This window comes from Sinohyriopsis cumingii, chromosome 4 (assembly GCF_028554795.1).
Source record: "Sinohyriopsis cumingii isolate HCF-2022 chromosome 4, ASM2855479v2, whole genome shotgun sequence".
Lineage (NCBI taxonomy): Eukaryota > Metazoa > Mollusca > Bivalvia > Unionida > Unionidae > Sinohyriopsis > Sinohyriopsis cumingii.
Genome location: NC_142964.1, coordinates 31,118,445 through 31,138,978, shown reverse-complemented (window position 1 = coordinate 31,138,978; position 20,534 = coordinate 31,118,445). Strand labels below are relative to the sequence as shown.

Below are 20,534 nucleotides of genomic sequence, written 5' to 3'. Positions count from 1 at the left end.
ACAAAATTCTGAATAAACATCTTATAATATCTATGCAATTTACTTCAACGCTATGGTCAGTACACATAATATTATACCAGATATGCTAATTGTCTAGCAGTTGATGAAGACAAAGTTTAGGTTTCAAGGAAAACAATGATAGACTGCCAAAGAAATTAAGATACAAAAACACCTCACTGAGCAATATATGGACACGAATGTTCTATTTAATTTTAGGTAATTACATGTTAGATCACCTTTCATTTTTAAACAAAGCCCCTAAAAATCACTAATGATAAAAGCCCTACATGTAATGTAATAAATTTGGAGGATGTGCATTTGTTTATAGCTCTCAATGTTAAGGATTTCTTAGATTTTTGTGAGAACTTGTTTGATTATGGGAAGTTGATGCTGAGGAAATATTCATCAGATGGATATAATTAGCCAGTTACTATGGGCAAACGTCACGGAGTGAAGTGTTAATGAGTTTCCATGATGCCATGGTTTACTTTTGGTCAATTCATGTCAGAGCCGCATGAGTGTCCCTGAGTTCAATAGTCCCGATTAAAATCTAATTGTGTGAATTGATAGTGTGACTCCAGGTGCAGTATTTATGACTAGAGACTGGAAAATTATACAATGAAATAAACGAGAAGGGACTGTCCGTCGTCGGCAGGTGGCGTTTATTGTTGCTATGGTGGTAAATATGGTATATAAATACTGGAGAAATGTGGCTTAAAATTATGATTTTACTGGCCTAATGTGTCGTAGGAGAAATAGTTCCCTGTATTACGTGGTTCATTTGTGTAGTTTCACGGTGTGAAATACTGGCGGTACGTTACGGAACGTTAATACAGTTAATGAAGAGAAACCATGCAGCTGTGTGTTTTTCAGACAACCGGAAAGTTGTTAGATTTGTGGTCTCTTATTAACTAGAGTAAAATTATTTATAGATTGTACACGTTGGACTTTACAGCACACAGCTTAAGTTGTATAGAAGTCTATGGAATCAGGGGAAACTTATGACTTCTAGCGGGATTCGCGCCAGGGTTCATACAATATGTATGTTTGTGTGTGTGTGTGTGTGCGTGTGTGCGTGCGTGCGTGCGTGCGTGTATGTATGTATGTATGTGTTACGAATTCTGTTATAAGATTACAATTAATAACAACTTTGGAGCTCATGTGAGTGACATGGTTAATATCTTGATGATTCTACTCACAATTTAAAACAGGTGCCAAGTACGAAAATAAGCATTTCTGGATTGTAGAATCACTTAAGTCAGATTAAAGATCTTTAAGTTATATACTGTTGTTATTGGGTTATTAAAATAGGTTCCCAACAGTTCCTACATGTGCATGGATGCTTTATCTATGAATGTAGGTTGGCAGGTAGGTAGGGATGTAAATACACATGACATACAATTTTATGCAGGTACTGTTTCTTTCTTTTTACACTAGTCTAACTAAAAATAATTAAACTAAATTGTTTGCCATGATGATAATAAGTGTTAAGTGTAATATACATCGTAATATTAATCTGCAAGTTTATAAATATATAACATAACATAACCCTTTTACTACTACTACACTGCCGCTGCTTACTAGTTTCTTCATGTATAGTATCTATCCATCCATATATCAACAATCTAATGTCCATGTATAACTGTATGTTTACATAGTTATACGTGAATGACTAATCTTAATTTTCACGTTTATAGAAGAGTTCAAACTATACTATAATAGGCTGAGCAGGAGGCAACATATATATACACATGCAATTAACAATTATTGTTATGTGTATCTATATTGTGATTAACGTTTGTCCATTATTGTAGATTGTATGGGTCATTTGTGAACAACATATTGCATAGTTAACGTTTGTCCATGATTGTGGATCATACTTAATGATCGTTTGTAAACGTATTTACTTAGATTTGATTTCAGGACCTTAGTTTTCCCTTGAAAATGTTGTCTAGCCTTTTATTTATGTAAAATTTACAATGTTCTAGAAAGAGAACTGGTTTACCAACTTCATGGGAACATGACCCACATCATGGTCATCATATTGTGTCTTAGTTATTTTTATATATTTTATATAAGGTTTTGTTACATCAGAATTATTAAGTCTTATTTTAACATATGTCAAGTGAAATCACTTTTGGTTGTGTTCAGTAATAATTTGAGATGAATTATTTATATAAATTATTCATTGAAAAAAGTGCTCATTGACTTTTCGAACTAACACATTACTTGGGGATTATCGTAAATTCATTGAAAGACATTCTGGATTATACCATTGTGAAACGGCAATATTGTTGTTACATCCACACATTCAAGACTATTGTAACATCATCACATTCAAGATTGGAATTCATGATGATCACCACTGGAATTCATTCTGAACACTCTATACTTTTGTACTTTTATGATTATTTGAGATTTAATATATGTATGTATGTATGTATGTATGTATGTATGTATGTATGTATGTATGTATGTATGTATGTATATATGTATGTATGTATGTATGTATGTATGTATGTATGTATGTATGTATGTATGTAGGTGCTTATCTATACATTTTTATGTTTTTTGTAACCTGATATGTGTATGTCTCTGTCCATCTGCTTAACTCTCAATATATTTGGATCGTTACATGGAGTAAATCTTCTAGCTAGTGCATTCTTTAGCTGCTTAATACCATGGCAAGTTTCACGAAGCAAAAATACGACCAAACCATTTCTACTGAAAGGCCCATTCTTTTAATTCTCACAAAAAATAATTCCAGAACTGAGAATGCCAAAAATGTTCGACTACGACTCTATTTATTGATTGCATGGACTTGCCTTGAAATAAAACTATTATCCCTAAACTATAAATATTCACATAGATTACGTTCTGTCCCTAGTTTTTCGCTCATCTTCAGTGGGCATAATTGACTCTATTTAACTTCTTGGTGATAGAATCATCTGATCTTTCGAGATGACCTACTAAACCAAAGACATGTATCCAAATAATCTGGCTCGGAAACCAATCGATACATCCATACTGTATGATGTAATGTTTTTATATCAAGATAATATTTTGTTTAAACGATATATTATTTCTTTAAAGGAAGTTAATATATTGTTTAAACAGGATACTAATTGGCTAAAAAAGATTATATTTGGTATAAACAAGATATTATTTCCCTTAAAAGAATAAATTTTAACTTGTGATTAGAGAACGAAATCCGTATCTAGTCAATTTGCTTATGTATTAATGCGCGATGACGATGGAATAAGGTTTAACTGATGCAGAGGTCAAATAGTCTTATGGTAGTAATATAATATTCTGAACGAGTAAAAACTAAAGAGGAACGTAAGTCTAGACTTGCCGAGACTGAATCTGCATAGAGAAACTATAGATATCATTCTTGGGGAAAAAGAGGGAAGTACACATACTACGTACTCTTTTGGTCTCGGCATGTTTTGATTTCATGCTTTGAGAAAGTGTCGATATTATATACTTTATGATGTCATAATATACATGACGTCGAAACGACGCTCGGATTGTATGCAATTAATTTGTTCTTACAACATTCTTCTCGACAAAAATATATTGCCTTTTCTTCACCTTAAAGATGTGAATTAGCATGCTTTATTTTCATTTTTAATCGTATTTAGGCAACATTCGCAACGCTGTCTAGAGCACCACAATTAATTCGCTTCGTTTTCATTTATTTTTTCACTCTTAGGCCATTGGTTTGGCTGTACAAGGTAAATTGATGAAAGCTCAAACAGGTCAAGTCACTAAAGCTACCGATTAATGTAGACTACGACATCATCTTAGCGTCATAAGACTATTATCACAGTATTCGAGCATTTCTTAAAACCACTGCCACCATTTGTCGCATCTAAATCACGTACGTGTTTGCATATACTCATGAATTCACATAGCCGTCAAGTTTAAGTTGGAGGAAATAATCTAATTAAAGTATAGAAAAATTCTCTTACATGTACACAATAACGTATATGATCAAATCTTATTCATCCCTTATCCCGATAAAATCCCTTTTGTGTACTTTTAATTCATAAAATTGTGCCAAGTGAGATGTCAACAAATCATCTGTCTCACATTTTAAGCAACATAGCAGTAATGATGACATTATTAAAAATCTTCGAAAAAAAAACTTATCTGACAATGGGGGTGGAGCATTAAGAGTATAGTGAGTTTCATTTCAGTGTGGGTTCTTTATCATTAGTATAATGTCAACTTAATTAACCCTGTAATCCCTTTAAATGCATAACTGCTGCTTTATATATATGGGGCATACAAATCATGATTATTATCTATATTATTATCTATATGTTTAAGGCCAATATCTTATATTTTCATGGAACTGTTTCTCCATTATATGTCAATGCAATTAACGGCTGTAAGACTGCATCTATCAAAAACAAGTTCCAAAACATTACAATAGTTTTAGATGTCTACTGTTTTACATATTTATAATGTACATATAATGCCTCAAATTCTGTATTTTGTCAAATAATGACTGTTTTCATACCAAAATAAAGAGTCTTTTATTTTCGTTGAGACATGTTTTGCATGGGTTGATACAGTAAATCGAGTAGGGGAAGGATACTGTAGAGGCACAATATAACGGTCCAACAGGACTGAGTGCATATCATCATTACACAGTAGATTAGTTGAATTAATGATTGTGAGAATAGTTGAATTAATGATTGTGAGATTAGTTGAATTAGTCATTGTGAGATTAGATGCAATCAATGCTCATCAATGCCTGCTTTCTCCATCATTTTCAGACATAACTGTGATAGTAATGACAGATAAATTCGCCACATAAACAAGTTTATTGCCATATTTAATCAAGAGTTTATCTTAAAAATGTGTATTGATTGTGATTTAGTGTAATAAGTACATGCTGCAAAGATGACACAAAATATCGAATAGCAGCAAGCCATGTAATTCCAGTCACTAGCAATTTTCATAATTCACGTGGAAAGCTAATGATATAATGTTAATACTTGAAGCTAACTTTTTGTTCTTTGTGTTCATTTTTAGACATTCTTGATGACGCCTTCTATGTTGACTACGCCAATGTAAACTAGGCCATTTTGACAAAGTTTTAAGTTTTCATCCAGAAACAGTCCGTTAAAACAAACTAATAAACTTGATGTAAAAGTATTGGAAATATTTTGAAATTATTAGCAATGTGCGACCTGCCATAAACTGGAAAACCTATGTAATTTAAGCAATTAGTAAACAATTTCGTTCACCAACATACACCCTTCTTTGTAAATTTGATAAAAGGAATTTATGATTTTCAGCCATTGCAAATTTGATTAAAATTTTAATACTCCAAATATTAAGCTATGGACAATGAATGACAGTATATTTTCCCAGGCTGCTTTTAGGTATTGACCATTACTTATAGATAGATGTTCAGTTAAATGTACCACAAGAAAAATCAAGCCAGCCTAGTCCAGCGTACGTGCTTTTTGATCAAACTGAATTTATCCTATGTAAAATATATTAACTTTAAAAGAGTTCAATGCTCCAGCAGGTAGTGAGTGTTTTACAGCCCGTAGATTATTTATGCTTAATAATTTCATGGGACATACTGTTCGATGCGTTGTTTCCGTTAATTTATTGTTACCAAATGTGTTTTTTCAGAGTAGAAATTACAGCTTAAGAGAAGAAAATATGCGGGGACTTCAAAAAGCCTTTGTTATATCAGAAAATAATTTGTTCCCCTTGTTCGTCAAATGCAATGTTGACTGTCATAAAGATTGTAATTTCTGGCATCATTTAAATACGAATCCATGGTTGTTTCTATACATGCAATGAGTATCTTTAAATCAACGTTATCTTGTGCAATCTGATGTAGTTTATTCAACAAGAACACTAAGCTTTCTGGACTGTTTTCAAGCAAAGTTCAAGACCAATACAACCACAGAAACTATAGCTATCCACATCCTTCTTGCGGGCCTAGTTGACTTATTATGCAATATACATTACATTTCGTAATAGTTTAGATATAATTTTTCTGTACTGTATATTTCGAATTGAACAAATTGACTAGGTTTGAAGAAATCCAAATATTGAAACCTCACGTTATCCATAAAGTGTTGATCTCCCTTACAATTCTCATTCAAGAAACTTCAAGTTATTTCTCCCTTACAATAAATGCTCTAACACCATCAAAAGCTTATTATTTCCTCACCGAAATGATAACGAGCAGCACCACCAAGCCCTATTTTTTTTTAAGTTATAGAGAGGAAAAATAAACAGGAAACAGGATTTGAAAGATATCCATTATTTTATGCCAATCAGAAATGATTTATTTTAAAGTAATTCATTCTTCATGATAAAACGTTATGCCAAACATGTTCAACTTTCAGCTGATCTGTGTTCAAGAGTATGATCTACTTAAAAATCTGAAACAATGCACGAGAAACAACAAATCATCAGTTAATTTATACGAAATAATTGAAAAATTATTAATGGACAAAATATTCAGAGAAAACTATAATTGAAAGTTAAAAATATGATCATTAGTTAATATATTCCTAGATGATTATTGGCAAAAGAGACGGAAATACGTGTGCATGCAGCTACATGTCAACAGCATTCGATTTTCATGTACAATTTCAAGCCTCTTGAAAACAAGACCATCGTTAGTATCTTGATTATAATTTGTAAACAAGTGTTTAAGCTCAAGGAGAAAACATGCACTTATATATTAGCCAACGTTTGAAATAAATGGGGGTAGCCAGCCATATATGTCAGATAAATTTAGTTCTCTCTCTCTCTCTCAATGTATGTCTTTGGCCAGACAAACAAGCCATGAAATTTCACCAGAATAGACACGGTAAATGGTTACAAGTTTTTGTTTAATTCCTGTCAATCGCTCTATTTGCAAAGAGAAAAATCTCAACATATTTGTAAATGAGACTAAGAAAGATGATTTTTATATAATTTTTTCACACAATACTTTATACTTAATCAAATCATTTCATTCAACACTAATTGTGCACCATTCAGATTGATAACAAAAATCAAGCAATCAATCACTTATTGTTACTGCTAGCATTCGGTAAAATATCCAGTATTTGCATTTTTTCAGGAATGTCGTATTTATTCCAGTTACTTTGTCGTTATCATCATGATTATCATCTGTTATTTTTATTTGCTTTCTTTCTTTCTTGTTTCTTACCTCAAGTTGTTACAGGGAGGCCTAAATGGACAGAACACTTTGAATAAGTCTCGCCACAGTGTCAGTCGATTCCGCTCTTAATGGTCTCCACAACTCTTCACTCTGAAGGTGAATAAGAAACAAAGATTTAGAACTGCTGACTGACTCTTCTACTGCCGACTGAGTGATGTTTACAAAATAGTCAAATACGCAAAGGCAATTCCAACAAACTAGACCTAGACGCAAATAAACATATTTACTTTAATTAATAATAATTCTGATTTAAAACCCATTCACACAGAGGATAATTTGGTTATGTATTAGTTGATTAAACAGAATGAAATATAAAAAGTAAATGCAGGTCAAGCAGAAATGATCTAGATTTCAGACAAGGTCAATTCCAACAATGTTACATTACAATAGCATGTAATTAAATAAAAGAATGTATAACAAACTGACTAAAAACAAGGCAAATTAAATATACACAACACTTTCCTCCATAAATAAAAAGAAAGAGGTACACAATAAAGCTTTCTTTTTAATATTAGTCAAATAATCGTGTGGTAAAAAATGATTACAAAGGATACATGAAGCAATATACACATAAAAGTGTATCTGCTATTAAATCATCGTTTCATTAATGTGCCTAATGTCATTAGTATATTCCTGCAACATCATCAAACTCTACCTTAATAGTTTCTGATTTTTTGCTTTTCATCTTGCCAATGAAAGTAAGGGGGTTGTGATCAATAAGCACAACGATTTTAGAAGGAGCTGAACCAATAGAAACTTCAAAGTGTTTTAGTGCCAATATTAAAGGCAACAATTCCTTCTCAATTGTCGAATAATTTCTCTGGTGCTTTAATAATGTCTTAGAAAAATAGCACACTGGATGATCTAAGCCATTCTATTTTCTTGAATCAATACTGCTCCAACCCCAACATTACTTGCATCAACAGACAGTTTAAATGATTGACTGAAATTTGGAGCTGAAAGAACTGGCGGACTCTTAAATCTGGCCTTTAACTTATCAAAAGCCTCCTGACATTTTTTAGACCAATGAAACTTTATTTTCTTGTTCAATCAATCTGTTAGATTTTCAGCAAGTATGGAAAAATTGAATCAACATTTCCGAAAGTATCCAGCCATACCTAAACATGGCATCAGTTGCTCTTTCCTGATAGGCACAGGGAATTCAGAAATAGCTTACATCTTAGCATATATAGGTTTAACTTGTCCATGTCCCTCGATATGTTCTAGAAATGTTACACAAATTTGGCAAAACTCACTTTCGATAAATTAAATGTCACATTTTTATCAGTGATTCTGTCAAAAAATCCCTGAATTGTCGCTAATTGATCTTATCAGGTGTCGTTGTAAATAATTATATCATCGATGACAGGCATCAACATTATCTAGACCGAATGTAATCATGTTCATAAAGCGTTGAAAATTACTAAGCGAACCTTTATCCCAAACGGCATCACTTTATATTGATAAAGTCCATCTGGAGTCACCAATACCGATATTTCCTTTGCCCTTTCCGTCAGTGGAATTTGCCAAAATCCTTTCAGAAGTTCAGATTTGGTGACATACTTTGCATTTCTAATTTATAAATACAGTCAGCGATTCTTGGTAATGGAAATGAATCTATTTTAGTCACAATGTTCACCTTTCTATAGTCAGTGCATATGTGGAAAGTATTATTTAGTTTTGGAACAAGTATAAGTGGTCACCTTTTCTCCGCTCTATAAAATCCATCTCCAGCAAAAACTGAAGTTCTGTTTTTTCAAACATTTCTATTTGAGAGGGTTCATCTTGTACGGATGTTGTTTCACATGTGTGGAATTTACGATTTCAACGACAAGGTCGATTTTATTTGTTCTTGTAGGAATATCTGGAAATAAGTGCTAATATTCAAGTAAAAACTATTTTAGTTTCTTCTTTTCTTGTTGTTGCAAATGTGAAAACTTCTGCTCCAGATCATTCACAATTTCTTAATTTCGAAGATCTGTTGCTCTAACATCAACAGAATCTGAACGCATTCCATCCCTTAAATGCTCACTGTGTGGGACAGGTACAACTAAATTAACTCATGATTAACCGGGCTATCTATTTCAACATCCTCCTTTAACATATTTATATGGCAAAGTTGTTTTTGTTTTTGCCTCACATGAGTATTGATGATATAATTTGAATCGTTTACTTTCTTTTCAACATTTCAAGGACCATAATACTTAGCTTGAAGAGGATTCTGTTGTACGGGCAAGGGAGCCAGAACTCTATCACCAGGTGTAAAACTCCTTTCCTTTGTATTTGTATCATACCTTAATTTCATTTTTAACTGAGTAGAGTGCAGACTGGTTTTTGCAACCTCACAAGCGTTTGATAATTTATGCTTAAAATTGAAAACATAATCAAGAAGATTAATTTCGGTATCTTCATTAGAAAGAAGTTTCTCATTTAACAACTTCAATGATCCATGGACAGTATGTCCAACAAATAGCTCAATGGGACTGAATCCTAAGGATTCTTGAACCGATTCTCTACCAGCAAATAATAGTAAATCAATGCCCTCATCACAATCTTTACCAGTATCAAAACAATATGAATGAATCATAGTTTTCAATGTTTGATGAAATCTTTCTAAAGCCCCTTGGCTCTCAGGTTGATAGGCAGAAAACATGAATTGTTGGATGCCTAATTCGCACATAACTTGCTGGAAAATGCCAGACATAAAATCTGACCCTTGCTCAGATTGGACGGATTTGGGAAGGCCAAATTGAGTAACAAGCTTTATCAAAGCTTTTACTATTGTTTGTTTTAATATTCCTCAAAGGAATTGCCAATAAAGGTACCTCAAGATCTTGTGATAAGTCTTACTGATCCTTATATGACCAATTAAAAGAATGTCATGGGCAATACTAAGAATTTGCATAAATAACACGTCTTTTTTCTGTTACAACTAGGGTAAGCTCTCTAAAGATTGTTCTTGCTAAAATCTTCCTTTCATTATCAACAAATCCTGGCCAGGCAAACCCTTATATACTCTGTTTTATGTTCACTCATTTCTAGAGTGGTTCCAATTCTTAAAAATCACTAGGACCGTGAGTGTTTCAAGTGTTCACCGCCCGCTGCATTCTTCAGCAAGATATTATTATCAGTTCATTCGACAAGTGAACAATGACATTTAAATGTGATTATCACACTTTTTCAACCATTATTCCATTGCGAGGAATGGACAATAAGAGAGGACAAAGCAATATTAAGTTTCATAATTAAATTGGGTCTAGAATTAAACGTAATCCTATTATGCCCTATAAAGAATAATACTATAAGGTTTGGGGCATTTGTCTGGAATATTTTTAATCCTGAGCGCATTTTAAAAAAGAATATCACATTCCAGTGGTAAAGGGGAAGGGACAGATGTGTGTGTGTATTTGTGTGTACCATTCAGTTGTTGTCGTATGCTATTAAATGTGATTAATTCTCCAAAGTTCAACACCCTGATCTCCAATGCACATGTAAATCCATATCATACAGAAGGCCTCAATTGTAATGAAAAGTAAAAAAAATCCGTTAATTTGTATTTAATTTAGAGTTAGTAAAATCACTAAGATTATCATCGCCTGTGGTTTAAGGATTTTCAAAATAATCCTTCGCACTTTTTATACTTTTACCTGCAAGCACCCACCTCCAAACAACTACAACAAACCAAGAGATGACGCAGACCAATCAGGATCCAGTGGGTAATGTAACCACACAAAATGACGGTAAGGAGTTGCATGATTTATTTATCCCTGTATACATACAGTTATGTCCAGAATAGATGTAAGTGAGATATCTTCCACCGAAGAAAGACCATGCCATTGTTTTGAAGGTAGCAGCCTCTACTTTACATCATGGCAGGCAATAGGGCAGCAAACAGCACTGCATCATGTGCTTGTCCAGCTGGGATATGGAGGGCTTTTAGATATATTGCTATGATTTTGTATGCAATGACAATGGTATGAAGTCATGCACTGTCAGGTTTGAGCTTTACAGACAAAAAGTCAATTTGGGGAAAAGGTGCAACAAATTTATTAAAGCCAGAGAAACAACGTCTCAGTGATTTCAAGTATCCAACACCTATACGGACTCATACTTTGTCAGCAGGTGCAGAAAACAGAGAGAAATATAGTGTAGAGAATGCAGGTGCACATATGTTGAGTCATGATGAATTTGAAAGACGTGTAAAGACGTCAATCACATCTCTCCTGTGGTATTGCCCTCGTAGAGTACTGGGTAAGTTCCTAAACGCACATGAATGGCCATCATCATTCAAATACATTGAACAACAACACATCTTAGCCATGATATCTATGTCGGTCAACCAGTTAGTGAATTACTATGTGATATTTGCAGGACATTTTGAATTATGTATGTTTATCCTGAGCACATTCATAAAAGTTAAGAATATACGCTATGGCACAAAATTTCTAAGTTACGGACTGACATAGAAAGCTGAAGAATCCATCATCTAGGCTGTATACTGTGCCGAAAACAAAGAGGACAGACTCAGCCAAATTTTTAATTAGAGATCTTTATACAAAGTTTAGGAATTTTGTAGATTCTTCCTTCACCAGTTACACTGGTCGCCATATATTGCTTATCATGTGCTGAAACATGGCGTTAAAAGCATGACCACAACAACAAGAAAATGGTGTATGGGTAATACAGCAGAGCATCAAGGTATGTGAAACAATGGGAAATCCTGGCTAAAAGGGATTTAGAGGCTCAAGCTGGTATGAAAGTAAAATTATCAGATACAGTGGGGCATGTAAGTGATCAGTTTGTATCTGCTAGACCAGGCAGTTGATGATGTTAACATTTAGGAAATAAAATGCTCCACAAAACCTGTTAAGGACGTGAAAATGCTCCGGCAAGCACAAAGTTGCTCTTGATAAGAATCTGGTATGCCATCTTTGTGCCAATGGCTAGAATGTCTATTAGGAATAGGTCCAGCTTGACACATACTGCACTGGTGCCAAGAACTGCATTATGGTTGTGGTCACACGATATTAATGAGAAAATGTTGCTGAACCACTAATATGACAATAACCTTTCTTTAAGTATTCTGTCTGATGTTAAAAAGTTTTGTTTTCAACATATCCTTGTGGGACATGTAGATACCTTTTATGCCAAGATATTTGAACTCTGCAACGAATATTCTTCTGTGTTTAAATGTTCAAATTTCATGGATTCAAATAGATAAGCACGGTACATTCGGTATGTATATATCAAGAACTAAAGTTTTAATTTTTATGAAGTGGCGTATATACAAATTCAACCTGTGCAATTTCAATTGTGTTTGCCTGTTATTTTCCAAAATGTAAAAGCTTGTGTGTAAGCATGCACATTTGAGGTGCAGAAAATTGCTTAGAAACCTTAATCATGTTAGTCCCACTTCTGAATACACTGCAGCCGAGAAGATATCTTTTATAAACTCAGGCCGAAGCAAAGTTCTTTAGAGAAGGTACAATCATTTTAAGAATGCATTTCTACACTGGTTTTGTCATCATTTGGCCTCATTCTTGCTTCAACATATACGTATATTTTTTAACATCAAACTACAGGCTGTAACACTAATTGACGTGTACACAATTTCCCATTTTTATCTATTCCCAATTAAACTTGAATAAATCCATAACTTGTTGAGATTCAAACATTTATTTAAACTCATCATTATACTCGTGTGTGTGTGTGTGTGTGTGTGTGGTATTAGGGGACCATAACTTTTAAATCCCAACTTATTTGAACTACAAGTGTTGGGTAAGTAACTCTGTATATGACTTGTCAATTTGTTTCAGATACAAATACTAACACATAGACATACAAGACCATTTATCTGTAATAACTCACGTCAGGCTAGTGGGTACACGTTGGATTTTTTCCCCTGGTATATATGTATCTTCGTATAGGCAATGAACGTTAAAAAACACAAATTCATTGTACAAATGTATTTCATGTGTTTGTAATGTATTTTATTACGCAAAAAATACATAAATAAAGAACTACACATGCCAGTCCACTCATCATCATAAGCGTAAGAATTAGGAATATTCCCTATTTTAAGCACATTGTTTTAAAGCAATTTAAACTTTTCTGAGAAATGCACCTTAACTCTTAAAACTATTTACACAAACACAGTCGCTTTGCATACTTTCCAATGTTTAGGATCAGAAATTTGAACAAATAAAGAAATCTAATCATGCACTTTTTGTTGACACACACTCCCATATATTTTTTGCGAGCTTTACAGCATGCAAGGGCCTAATTCATCCTTGATCTGACACCATGTTTATTGCACAATGCCGCACATACATACGTTATTTTGTCTAGATTTTTCGAAGACTGGACAGAGATATTTTTGTTCAAAATTCTAAACATTTTAAACATAGAAAGGACTCGATCCAATGTGATTATCACAAATGCTAAATAGCCGGACATCATTGTCTCCACTTCATTTAGTTGTTGGGGGCCCCGAGTGACCGAGTGGTCTAAAGCGCTCTCCGTTACGGATCACTGTCATCTCAGCTCTCTCTGCGTGGATTCGAGTCTAGGATTCGGCCAATGTGAGTATGTGCGAAAGCTTGCCAGTAGCTTCGCGTGGGTCGGTGGTTCATTCTGGAGTTTTCCCGGGTTCTTCCTCTACCATTAATATTGACCGCCATGTATAGCCTATCGTGTGCTGAAAAATGGCGTTAAACCATATAACAACATGATTTAGTTGTTTCATTCTTTTCACAAAACTTCGGAAATGTTTCTCTCTGAGAGAAAACAAGTCCTCACCAATCAGAAAAAAAATTGCCTACCATGATATTATCACCAAGAGGAAATTTAGAAATCCACATGATTTTGTGATATATGTGTCACTGGCTCTACCCATAAAATTAGTAAACATACACAACGTAATCAATCAAGACTATTACTATAAGAATCGTTCCTGTAATATTACGTTGTTATTTGCTGTATTTCAGGGCATATGTGTTCACTGAAAATGGCCTCTATGTGACGATTTCAGAAGAATACAAAATGCAAGTTGCTTTTTTAATACATGTGGCAATTTTCTCATTATCATATCTCTGGGTAACTAAACAACACAATCTTTCAATACCTTATTCATTCCACTAAAATATAATTATCTAACTGTCAAAAAATTCCAAATTTGTATCCTAAATCTTATATTGCAGTTAATAACCTTGAATGTACCAATCTTAACAGTATTTATTCAGAGACTGGATTTATGAATGTCTTACGTTTCCAGAGAAATATGTCTTCAAATGTGTGAGAAACGCAATTAAGTTTTCCTGAGTGTCTTGTCTTCTGTAAAGTTCTGCGCATGAATTGACATATGATCTTTTCTGCTTGGGTAGACGATGAATTTCTTTCCGCAACATTTTCGTAGACGGCACATGCTAAGTTGCAGGATAATATCAAATCACCCTTGACATACCAATCTTTTACTCAAGTATTACTTGAGTTCATAATTTAATTTTGCTCTCTTTCTCTCCCTCTCCCTCTCCCTCTCTCTCTCTCTCTCTCTCTCTCTCTCTCTCTGATGGAGTAATTGCAGTATATGACCTCCTTCCTCAGGCGAAATTGACAACGTATCAGCCACTCATTCAGGAGTGCCAGCAAAATGGATAGCAGGCCTGGAATCTACCGATGGAAATATTATGCCATGGCTTTGCACCACAGACCTTTTGGCGTGCCATGGGAATCATCGGGATTATAGAGTCTAGCCGTAGTAAAGTAGTCACCAAGGCTGGAAAACAGGCAGAGGAAGCCTCACATTAGATTTGGGGGAAGAGAGAAAAGAGCAATGGAAAAAGTAATTGGTTCCGAGCTGACTCTGATGAACTCAGTCGATGCACCGCTAGAGAACATTGTGCGTCAGCGCCGAAACGCCCTAGGAAAGGGGATCCCCAAATAATGATGATGGAATAGGTTGCAGGGCAGAATTGTGTTCATATATATTGATATTTTCGTAGTACTTGGAAAAATATAGAAACTAGTAAACCTTTGAAAAAATAAAGTCATGCAACACTCTTATGGATTGCCTCTATGTCTATCTGTCTCTCTCTCTCTATGTCTGTATCTCTCTGTGTCTGTCTCTCTGTCTGTCTCTCTGTATCTCTCTATCTATCTATCTATCACCATGTTATTAGCACGCTACACTGGTATACCTTGGATTTATTTGTGATTTTCAATAATAGCATAGCTATACAATTATTACCGAAGATAATGGAACAATTCAGCTTAAACATTTTTGCAAGGATTTACATGGCTTTTACCCATTTAATAAAACCAATTTATTATTTTTTCTGGATGACGAATGTTAATTTTCTGTTAAATGCTAAAAAAAGTATTTGCAATAATTAATTTCAACTTAAAAAGTTATGTTTAATGTTATCAATCAGTATTTGAATACGACTTTTTACACAAAGCAGCATGTTAAAGAAATCAACACACTTTATATGCACTGGGATTTAAATATTTTTAAAAATATTTGCTGTTGTTGGTGTAGGGTTTAACGCCATTTTTCAGCACACGATAGGCTAAACATGGCGGCCAGTATTAATGGTGGAGGAAGAACCCGGGGAAACCCCGGAAAGAACCACCGACCCACGAGAAGCTACTGGCAAGATTTCTCACATACCCACACTGGCCGAATCCGAGACTCGAACCCACGCAGACAGAAGTGAGATGGCAGTGATCCATAACGGAAAGCGCTTTAGACCACTCGGCCACCCCCCGTCCCCCCAAAAAATAAAAAAAAATATTTGCATTGTACCTCTTTAATTTTTCTCTTTTCCATAATCATAGAAATCCATTCAGTTAGCTGTATCTGTGATCTCTCTTTCTTTGATAAACAAAATGATGGATTGCAGCTTTAAAGATGCGTATCAAGGTGCAAAATAATATTTCTACTGCATGACTATGCTTTTTATGAATGGACAGTTTATTTAAGAGGCTGAAAATAATATTTTCCTTTAAAGGCACAGATAAAATGATGTGACTCTCATTTCTTACCAATTTATCCATGAACCATGTGTCATTATGGTGCAGCACTGATGTTTCTAAAGGTTGGATTTCAGCACTTTCTTTTGAACTGAAACAAATAGTATGCTTTCTAGTATAAAACTATCTGTTACTGTTCCTACTTAAACAAATATACTGGGTGCCTTGGTATACGAATTCCCTCTGTGTACCTAATTAATAATTAGTCCCATTTTCTATCAAGTCCCACTGGTTTTCTTCTATATACGAGCAAGGGTTAAATAGTTCATTTTTCACAGGAACATTTGAATAGAAAAATAAGAATAAATAAACCAGCAGAATGTATATTGAGCAATTCATTTTAGGTTTCAGTGGTGTATACTAAAGTTAAAGTCTCTCAAAATTATGGTTTAATGTGATAATGTCATGATATGATTTTACTTGCTCTTCTTCTTCTTCTTCTTCTTCTTCTTCTTTTTATTATTATTATTATTATTATTATTATTATTATTATTATTATTGATTATGAAAGATATCAGATATGTTAGAAAGATATCAAATATGTTAGAAAGATGTCAAATATGTTGCAGAAATATGTCAGAGAGAAAGAAAAAAGGAGTAGGTTCCATGTACAACACTATAGCATATGTCAGGCACAATAGAATGTAACACATATCGGGGTCATTTCCAAACTGGTGTTCTTAAAGTACGCGTATCAGGATGTGAACTAACCACCTATATGGTCAGTGTGTTACTTGCAGCTGTACAAATGTAACCCGAGTGCAAAGCAAAGCGACAGCACTTGGTCTATAGCTTTTCCAGTGACATTAGAAAACTATTCTTTGATTGTCGTGCCAAATATAAAGCTGGTTCTCTCTTAAAACTGTCATAATGAACCAAAGAAAACTAGAAGAATCCTATGAAGATCGTGCATATAAACATTATTAAACATGATCTAAGTATATATATAAAGTTTTCTGACTAATGTTGTTCTTACGTTTAATGTTTTGATTCCGTTAACATTCCTTAGGAAATGTAAATCAATGAAATAAACATTTTTATACTGAGTAAAAATTGATTCTGTTTTCAATAGCCTTCTTACAAATAATCTAATTTGGTCAATCTTTGTATAATCTGTGAAAATCTTGGCAAATGTCTTACATGACTATATCATAAAATGTTATGTCAATGTAAAGAAAATATTTATGGTTGAAGTATTAACTAGTAAAGTAATTGGTTTCAAAAAACTAGTGAAAAAAAGAGACAATATTAAGGAAAATACATCCTATAACTTTAAGAATACATTTAACGCATGTTGTAAATGCTATCTCTATTTTCTTTCATGTAAAGCACACGACGTGATCTATCATTTTTGTTACAGGAAGTCACCATTATGTCGATGGTGTGAAACGTTATTCGCAGGTGGAAGATCAATGATAACTCTGTTCTTATTCGTGTTAAGTTTTCTTAAAACGTCTTCAAATTCAAGGAAGTGAAAGATTATAAAGACTTAAAAACAATAATGAATATATGTTATGCTGGTTTTTGCGAGATAAAATTACAGCTGGAAAGCAAATGATGCAAATATATGAACATATCTTTTATAGGAAGCCAAACAATGACCTAAAATAAAAACAAACGTTAAGAATGTTTCTTTATGTGTATTTAGGATATTTGTTTAATATATTATATGTTGCTCCATGTTTTAAATTTGTATGGACAGATTACATAGATTTATTGGTACATATGTATTAATAAATATAGCAAGACTCATTGCTTAATTGATTCAAATATAGATACAAGTAATAAACTTAGCTAAATATATTAAAAGTAAAATTTCTTTCATGCATTTGTGTGGACCAATATATGCATTGCTTGCATTGGCTTGGGTTCTGTTTTACTGCTAATTGTGATAATATTGCAAAATGAACCGATAATATAGTACTGCAGACACGCAATCGTGGAATGGCTATTAAATATATGATTTACGTGTGTCACATGCAGTTAGAGCTTGCAAACAAAAATGATAGTTTCTGCTTTTCTTAATTTTGAAGACTAATAGTGCCAAAGTATCAGTTAATTAAACTTCAATCAGCCAGAAAGATGAGTAAAAGCTTTACATGTATTGTCATCCTTAATTTTATCCCACGCTAATTAAAGGCGATCAGATTAGCTGAACCCTGCAACAATTCATGCACCAACTGAAACCAAAAAATGAAATATAAAGCACATCCATTTTTTTTCATTCTTCCCTCGCCTACTAAGCAGATCAGATGATACACAAATGGCAAACATTATGTAGAAATTAGCAGAAGGTATAGAGTATATCAGAGTAACGTTAAAGATTTGTAATATTTACCGTCTCTGTTTAACGCAGTTTATCATTAAGGAGTAATTGTTAAAGATATGTCATGTATTTTATATCATTTTAGCTAAGTGGGCTTTTTACAGCGCCAAGTAACACACAGACCACATAGAAGATGGGTAGCAATGTTGTAGGCATGTTTTACAAACACCGCAATTGCGTTAAGTTACTTCACGGTACCTTTGTAACATTTAAAACAAAATGATGTCATTTAAAATTTTAAAGCCAGTAGGCACGCTATATTCGGTTGTAAAAGTCATATTTAATGTCTTCAGTTTTTCACAGATTAGTGCTCGTGCTATAATTATTCACTAGTCTTTGTCATTATGTTATGTACTTTCTGAAGGTTGATTCTTTTCACACATATCCCGTGCTGAAAGATAATGTCTGTTTCAATTTTAAGGACGTTACAATTTTCATACAAAATGATTTTATAAATAATCAATGGCTATTAGTTTTCAGATACTCAAGAGTAATTAAAAAATAATATCATACTGAAGCATTCATAATGGCCATTAAGGAAAAGCAAGTAAAGAAATAACATTCATTCTCAAATCATTTAAGTATGATTTAATTATTTGGATGAAATTAAGCCTACCGTTTCGCATGTCCACTGTCTTTGCAGATTTCAGCTTTACTTTTCCTTAACTGCAACATTCGGAGCACATGGATATTTTCATTCGGACGGATCCGCCATGGGAGAACGCTAAAGTCGCCTGCAAAATGTTCATAATATTTAGCGTTCATTCTAATATAATTGTAATAACTCCAGAGGAGAAAAATCAGTTCTGTACATGTGTTTCTTACATATAATGTAGGTCATGATTTTTTAAAAAATTCTTATGAATATAAGGTGTTTAAAATTACATTTTGCAAGTGCACACATTCCAGTTATATGAGTATATGACTTAAAATAAAGTGTTAGTTTTACCTGTTTGTTATATTTTGGTCAAAGACAAATTTCAGTGTTATTTAAATATCCGTTTTTGAGAAAAGTTGAAACAAATTAAGGTACTGCACTTTGTAAATTATAAAATGTTTGAAGATTCTAAATAAACAACAATTTAAATTGTAAATATCAACTCCATATGAGAAAATTGTCTTGAATTCAGTATTTATATTAGTAGAAAACTGATGAAACATTATGAAGCTAAAACAGTAGTACTCTTTCATTATTTTAGTGTATACCCCTTGCATACTTTTAATGAGTATCGGAAGCAAAATTCCATTTAAGTATCAAGTGAGGCTTTTAGATACCAAATCATACAAGTTCAATCACACTAGTGGATGTTCTTTGTACCTGTGTTTCATTCATAATTTCTTTTGTGCATGCACAAAACAATTATGGTGGCATTGTTTTCGAATGTCTCGAATAAACATGATTGCTGATAAAACGAAATGTCTGTTCAGTTCTCCTAAATGAATGGATCAATACATCAAAAGATAGTAACCACTGGATTTAATTAAGAATGAATAATCAAAGTGGATTTCTTTTAGAATGTAATATTTCTCACAAACACATGGACACATATATTTATAAATATAAAGGTAACACATTTCCTTGTTGACAAATCTGAACTCAAAGAAGAATATACATAATGGGGACACATTATAAGTTTTCTTTTCTCAAGCCCGTTCTCATTTGGCTAAACAAGAAACTTTTGTTCAAAATACTGGAAACAAAACTCTTACTCAGCTCGGTTCCTTTACTGGATTATCCAATAAATTTAATATAAGAGAAAAAACATTAAATTCAATAAGAGGTTAAAGAAAGTATGAATCGCTTTTCCAACATATAGTTTTAACAAATTAGTGCCTAATAGTTTCCTTTTCTCACTTTAGTCTATTTTTTCTAATAAATTAATCAATTAAATTATAAATCTAAAGTGGAATTTAAAAAACCAATATGAGAGACTTTTCACAGTTCAATATCAATACTTTATTTAT

General features: G+C 33.2%; 1 protein-coding gene across 2 annotated transcripts in view; it reads right to left on the bottom strand.

Moving 5' to 3' along the window:
• The window catches only part of LOC149800880 (uncharacterized), a 142,861-nt gene that overhangs the window by 5,479 nt on the left and 116,848 nt on the right, over positions 1-20,534 (bottom strand). For both annotated transcript variants that reach the window (XM_089954907.1, XM_089954906.1), the window contains exons 19-21: positions 19,186-19,303; positions 16,256-16,334; positions 7,202-7,303 (exon numbers count right to left, since the gene is read on the bottom strand). In XM_089954907.1, the coding sequence (XP_089811033.1) occupies positions 7,223-7,303; positions 16,256-16,334; positions 19,186-19,303 (278 nt within the window). In that variant the 3' untranslated portion in view covers positions 7,202-7,222. The remainder of the gene's footprint in view (positions 1-7,201; positions 7,304-16,255; positions 16,335-19,185; positions 19,304-20,534) is intronic.